Genomic DNA, 6,710 nt, shown 5'->3' with positions numbered 1-6,710 from the left:
AACTTTGAAACCAAGCTTGTTCCCTCATCAACCAGGTGCTAGGGAACTATTTGCAACTTAGGATTCCACCTTAACAGCCTTTTTCCCCTTTCTTAACCGTTGAGCAAACCTCTCTGTACATTTGGAGCTCGTGCTGCTGTATCGTTTACGTCGACTGATGTTTGACACCTGGTCGTTCTACACCTTTCCAAATAAAAACATTAGCTGTGTCCAAGCTACAACAGAATAATATGCACATATGAACCAGTTTATGAAGGAAAATATTAATGAGGACATTTACAATGAGTGACTGAGACTCATTGATGAAATAACAGAGGATGACAGCAGGATCAGACTAATCCAGTAGTTTATTATTTCAAACACAGATACACTCACACACTGACCTTTGTTCTCTGTCCTACATGCAAACATTTGGAGTTCACAGACTCTGTGATCACTGAGTTTTCAGGCTTTTCTAATCCTGTGTGTGAGCAGCAGGAAACACAAACACACATACAAGACCAAACATAGAAAACAAGCAGCTACACTTTTTAATCACAAATAATAATGTTAAAATGCCTGAATGAAGGATATTTATATAGCTCTAAAATAGACACTAAAAACAAAAAATGAGGAAAAAAAGGAACAGTAGATAAAATAAGTAGTTAAAATGTATGTTTTGATATTTAAGCTTAAAAGTAAAACAGTGCAGATTTGGTGCTTTATTCAAATGCAGCTGAGAACATTTGAGTCTTCAATCTGGATTTAAATAAACTGAGTGTTTCAGCTGATCTGAGGCTTTCTGGGAGTTTGTTCCAGATATAAGGAGCATAAAAGCTGAATGCAGCTTCTTCATATCTGGTTCTGACTCTGGGAACTGATAAGAAACCAGACCTGAGAGATCTGGAAGGTTCATAGTGGGTCAGGAGGTCACTGATGTATTTTGGTCCTAAACCATTCAGAGCTTTATAGACCAGCATGAACAAATAAAATCTGCATGAATCATTCAGTTGAACCTGATCACTGGATCCTGAGTCAGACTGATTATCATTAATCTGCAGCACTACTGAGGAGGTATGCAACCATCCACGACTTCGTTCATGCAAATACCAACATGTGTGGTCTCCACGAGAAACTTTAGAAGCTAAATGTCCATATAAACCATTTCTACAATCACCAAAAAACAGCTAAAACAAGCATGATTAAAAGAGCAGTTATATAATTGCACAAAAGTCCACTAATGAGCCACAAAAACATAAAACTTTAAAATATCTACAAAATTACATTTTTAAAATTATTCCTGCAGCAGAAGTTATGTGGACGACGTTGGAAAATGTCAGAGTGTCAGGATGAGACTGAGCGAGATGTCTCAGTCTGTGTTGGATCAACCTCAGGCTGATGAAGCTGTTGGTTCATTTTCTCTGACTCATTATTTACAGCTCGACATGTCAGAGTGACGTCCTGTCCTGACTCAGCTGGGATGTTTTTGTCTGAAAGAGGAAACAACACAGAGCAGAGAGGTTAAAGGTCAAAGTACAATTATGATCAGAATGATTGACTTTAAATATTTTGTTTATTTCCTTTGACATTTCAGTTTTTAGTCATGTTGGATTTAATGAACCTCTGAACATCCAGCAGTTATTTAAATGTTTTAAAGTTTTCATAGTTGAACTTGTTCTGTTGTCTCGTTCTCTTTAATCTCTCTCACACTCCTGTCACACTGGTGTGTGTGACTGCAGCAGCATCTGCACATGTGCAGCTGTCGCTGCTCCTCCTACACTCAGCTTCAGTCTAACCTGATGCCACACTCAGCACTTCCTGCTTATAGTTTGTTAACATGTTGATGTTTCATAACAGAAGAATTTAAATATGAAGCCAGAGTGATGTGTTAGTGAGCTGTGTCGGGCAAACAGAGTCGTCTGTCTCACAAACCTGGTTAAATCACCATGGTAACGTTTGCTGAACACATGTAAATATGGAGCTGAACATTATTTATGTTTGTTCTGTAACAAAAGTTCAATAAAAGTTTCAGAGTATCAGGATCAGACAGAAATCTGTGAGTGTGCAGCTCCATAAATCTGTAGCTTCATAACAATCATAACACTGTGACTGTAAAACACTCTCAGCTGTATTTAATGAAAAGATGATGAAACCTGCTGAGTGTAAAATAAGCAGCATCAGTTACAGAGAGGGTTGTTACACACACTTTGTTTTTCTTCCTGCTGCATTCAACACACACAAAGTTCATAGAAACATGAAAGAGCTCAGTTTGACTGAGACAACATTTCTACATCCAAACTGAGTCACAGCTCATTCATTTGTAACTGATCAATGATCCTGAACACAATCAGGCAGATTATTGATCGTCTAGAATCCACAGACCTTCATCTACACTCAGATCATCACACAGCGTTTGTGTTGTCACTTCATTCAGTGTGTGTAACAGCTGATCTCAGGTCTGTGTTGTTCATCTCTCACAGAACAAGTTCTTACAAACAGCTGAAGCTCCAACACAAAAACACTCACTGACTCTGAGATCAGAGCTCAGAAATTCATGTGTGTTTGTAACACAGTTTGACTTTGTGTCAGTAAATCTCATGAACAGCCTGAAGATGAAGAAACTGTAGTTCAGAGTCACTGACAGACAGCACAGACACACACTGTTGGTCTGAGTCTGAACATGATGATCATCAGAGAAATAACATCAGACTCTGAACATCCAGCTTTCTACAGCCGTCTGCTGGATGTTCACCATCATTTATTTATGTATCTTTGTGTTTGTTCATCTGACTCACATTCATGCTGAAGACGCTCTGCTACATGTGGATCAGCAGGATTCAGTTTAGATCTTCTGTAGATCAGGAAACCAACAACAGCAACAAGAAGCACAGCAGAAACTGACAGACCAACTTTCAGTCCAACAGATCCTCCTGTCTGACCTGCAGGTGAGAAACAGGTGTGAGGTGTCAGCTGTCAGGTAGGTGATGAGTGAAGAACAGAACAGAATCCATTTCCTCTTCAAACTGCTGTCAGACATTATCTACTGCACTCTGATCACATCACTCAGACCAGCTGCTTTCTACAAAGTCTCATCAACAACATCTTTAGAAACAAACATCAACAACCAGGAAGCAGCTTCACCTCTGATCACACACACACTCAACTCTACTCACTCACCTGGAGGATCAACATGAAGGTAGGTGGAGTTGATGAGCTTCATACTGTCTCCCTCTCTCTGGACAACACCACACTCGTATGTTCCAGTGTCATTAATCGTCACATCCTTCAGAATCAAAGACACGTCTCCATCCTTCATCTGTCTGTCCTGCAGATCCACCCGGTTCTTAAAAGATGGATGCTGGTCATCTGGAGTAAATTGACAATCCCGGTACACAAGGACATATTCATCTACCAGGTCAGCTCTGCTCCACTCTAAAACTATGATGTTGTTGTTTGGAGCTCGACATGTCAGAGTGACGTCCTGTCCAGACTCAGCTGTGATGTTTTTCTGGTCTGAAAGAGGAAACAACACAGAGCAGAGAGGTTAAAGGTCAAAGTACACCTGTTCACTTCTACAGCAGCCAATCAGAAACACACAATAAAAGATTGTCTTCTGTTATTAGATGATGATCTTTGATTGTGTCTCTTCTTGTGTCAGCTGCTCCCTTCAGGCGTCACCACAGCGAGTCTTCTCCTCCTCCTCACCTGATCCCGAGCATCTTCATCAGGGCTGATTTGTGACAGAAGGACAGCAGCAAGAGTGAAAGGGAAGGTTTAAAGATGGCAGTGAGCTGCTGTGATGTTTGCTTTGGAGACTCTGACACAAAGACAGGAGGCCGAGCTGAACATGTTCAGATTTTCATTGAGAGCAGAAAGGACGAGATTATGAAGGAGTTGATCAGAGGGAAGCTCAGGCTGAGAGGTTTGGAGACAAAGTTCATGAGAAAGACTGAGATGGATGAAAAACATCATCTGAAACCATTTTGTGAACAAATAAAAACAAATCTTTAGTTTTAGAATCTGTTAGTTTGATCAAATGTTGTTGATGGACGAGTTCATTGAGACTCTGGATGTCTGTCAGACTGAGTCTCTGCTTTTATTGGAACAGCTGTACTGATGCTCCTAAATCTGGCCTCTGACACAAACCTCCAAACAGTAAGAATGAAAAAAGAATAAAACCATTAAAAACTCTTCAAGCAATAAATAATCAAACCTGAAAAAGAAGAAAATCATCTGGAAACTAAACTGAACTAAACACAAAAAGTCCAAATGGAATAAAAACTAATGAGAAAATACAAAACTACAATAACTCTGTTGCACAAACAACAACATGTGCTGATAATAAGTGAACATAATGTGTGAGCGAAAGCAGCCTCTCATTATAAGACACTGTGAGTCTCTGCATGCTGCCTTTATGGAGCTACAGCTGTTTGTATACACTGAACAAAAAGCTTTGTAGCTGTATACTGACTCCTGACACTACAACACATCACACTGACACACACATTACACTTCTTTGTGTCTGTGCTGCAAACTGCACCAACACACACAGACTCCACCCAGCTTTGTGTCGATCGCAACACTGAACGAATCAGAAACTAATTGTTAGAGAAATATTATCAGCATGTAAACCAGACTGAGACTCTTTATCTCAGAAATAAACTCAGTTTAGTTTCTAACAGTTAAATCTGACCTGCAGAGACGAACAGGACAAACATCAGCGTGGAGCAGAGTGACGCAGTTACAGCAGACATGTCCGTGTTCTCTGTTTCTGCTGATCTGACTCTTAGTTTGTTCTAAATGTCTGAGTCTGTTGGTGTTTTCACTCAATAACTGAACCTGAGTTTAAACCTGAACACATCAGATCAAATTTAAGGTTTAAATAAAGTTAAAGCTTCGGTTCAAACTCTTCCGTGTCTTTGAGGACGTCGCGTTAGACGTTTGGTAGGTTGGACTGAGGATGCGCAGAAATAAGTGCGTCACAACAAACGAAGTGAAGTGGAAAAGTTTCAGTGTTCAGTTGTTGAACGATCTCCACAGAACAAAATCAGAAGCTCTCATGTGTCGTCATGTAGGAACAGTTTGTGTTTCAGTCGCTGAAGCAGAAGAACGTTTTGTTTCTGACGGCAGTTTGATTCTTGTTTCATTGTCCCAAACAGAAAAACTGACTCAATATGAAAATAAGTCTCAGGAAAATATTTTTACTGTGCAGCCAAAACTTCCTGTTTTATCTCAGAGTTAAATCTCACCTGCAGCTTCTCGTTCAAACTCAACATTTTCGATTTAACGTCTCGTACCGCAGTTGCATCAGCGTGATGTTTCATATGTTGGATTTTCTAGCAATGATTTCATGCTTCTTCTTCTTCTGATCTGTTGTTCATCTGCTGGACTCTACACCTTCCGACTCAACATTTCGTACCAAAGTTGCGCTGGAGTGATGTTTGATATGTTGGATTTTCTTCCAATAAATTAATGTTTCAGGCTTTTCAAGATTAACGTCCACTAGAAATCAAATTACATTTTAAATAAAGTCTCATTTTTGTGGGTGAATGTTTACTGAACTGTAACCATGACAACTGAAACGTTTTACCTAAAAGACTGTAAGTGATTTTAGAAAAAGACAGCAAATACTTACTGTTGTTCTTAAGAGATCTGTTAAATCCTCAAACACTCTTCTGATCATGGAACAAAAATCCATATGAAGATGAAAACTGTGAGGTTGGTGTAATGCATCTGCTTTCTCTGTAGGTCAAAAGGAAACTACTGAAGTTTCCTTAAGTACACAAGAATTTTTTTAAAAAAAGTAAACCATTAAAAGAAATGTACCAAGTTCATCTGTGACCTCAGCACAACTAAACTGATCCAACTGACTCTTGTTTCACTTTGACATTCAGTTTTTACAGATGCCTCTTAAATATATGCATCTAGCAAAACCATTTAACCCGCAAGACCACGTTTGCAACGTCACAGACGATTTACAGTAACAGGAAGTGACCTTGTTTCAAAGAAAACAGGTGGATGTGTAGAGGCAACCTTCCACACTGTCTGTCAGTGAATTGAGTTAAACTTAAATAAAAGTCAAGATAAAAGTCAAAGGTCATGACCTCCTGTGTGGCTGTTCTGCAGAACTTTGTCCACCTTTGATTGTCTTTAAGTTGTGTTGGAGCCACAGAGAACAAATCTTTGCTCTTCATGGAGAACCAGTGAGTTTGTTTGGATTTTCCTGTGAAACATCAGTGCAGGAGTCTCTCAGTACATCAGTTTACGGTGAGGACGAAGAAGCAGCAGAAACAGAGAAAACATGGACAAGATGAGCAGCAGCAAATAGTCTGCAGGGAGAGAGCATGCAGCTGCTGCAGCACTTCCTGGAAATCACATGGCTTTATATTCTTCGGTTATTGATCTGATTATTTGTTCTTTGGAGGTTTTTTCTGTTTCCTGCCGTTTTATTTTGGTCTGTTTTTCCTTGTCTCTCATGTCTAGCTCTACTTTCTCTGTCTCGTCCTCTGTGATTGGCTCAGCTGTGCTCCCACATGTTATCCTGTGTGTACGTGTTGTCACAGTCTTTTTTGCACTTTCTTGTATTCCCTCACAGCTGTGTCCCATGAAGGTTATAGTTACTGATCCCTAGTGATGCGTAGATGACGCCTTATGGAGTGTGGCACATTCATTTCGCTGTGTCGACACTGTGTTGGTGTGACACTGAAGAGCGCCATCTGTTGGGTTTAAAA

General features: G+C 39.8%; 1 protein-coding gene across 1 annotated transcript; it reads right to left on the bottom strand.

Annotated features, from left to right (window-relative positions):
- Window positions 1-1,323: 1,323 nt before the first annotated feature.
- Window positions 1,324-4,838, bottom strand: LOC134623368 (uncharacterized). Its single transcript, XM_063468532.1, has 4 exons — window positions 4,673-4,838; window positions 3,157-3,492; window positions 2,775-2,918; window positions 1,324-1,469 (listed from the first exon to the last, which is right to left on the bottom strand). Exons 1-4 carry the CDS (start codon window positions 4,731-4,733, stop codon window positions 1,324-1,326), a joined length of 687 nt encoding a protein of 228 aa, XP_063324602.1. The 5' UTR covers window positions 4,734-4,838.
- Between the last annotated feature and the right edge of the window lie 1,872 nt (window positions 4,839-6,710).

This window comes from Pelmatolapia mariae, unplaced genomic scaffold (assembly GCF_036321145.2).
Source record: "Pelmatolapia mariae isolate MD_Pm_ZW unplaced genomic scaffold, Pm_UMD_F_2 NODE_ptg000580l+_length_27190_cov_1, whole genome shotgun sequence".
NCBI lineage: Eukaryota > Metazoa > Chordata > Actinopteri > Cichliformes > Cichlidae > Pelmatolapia > Pelmatolapia mariae.
Note: the sequence above shows the minus strand (reverse complement) of the source record. Positions and strands in the feature narration are given on the sequence as shown.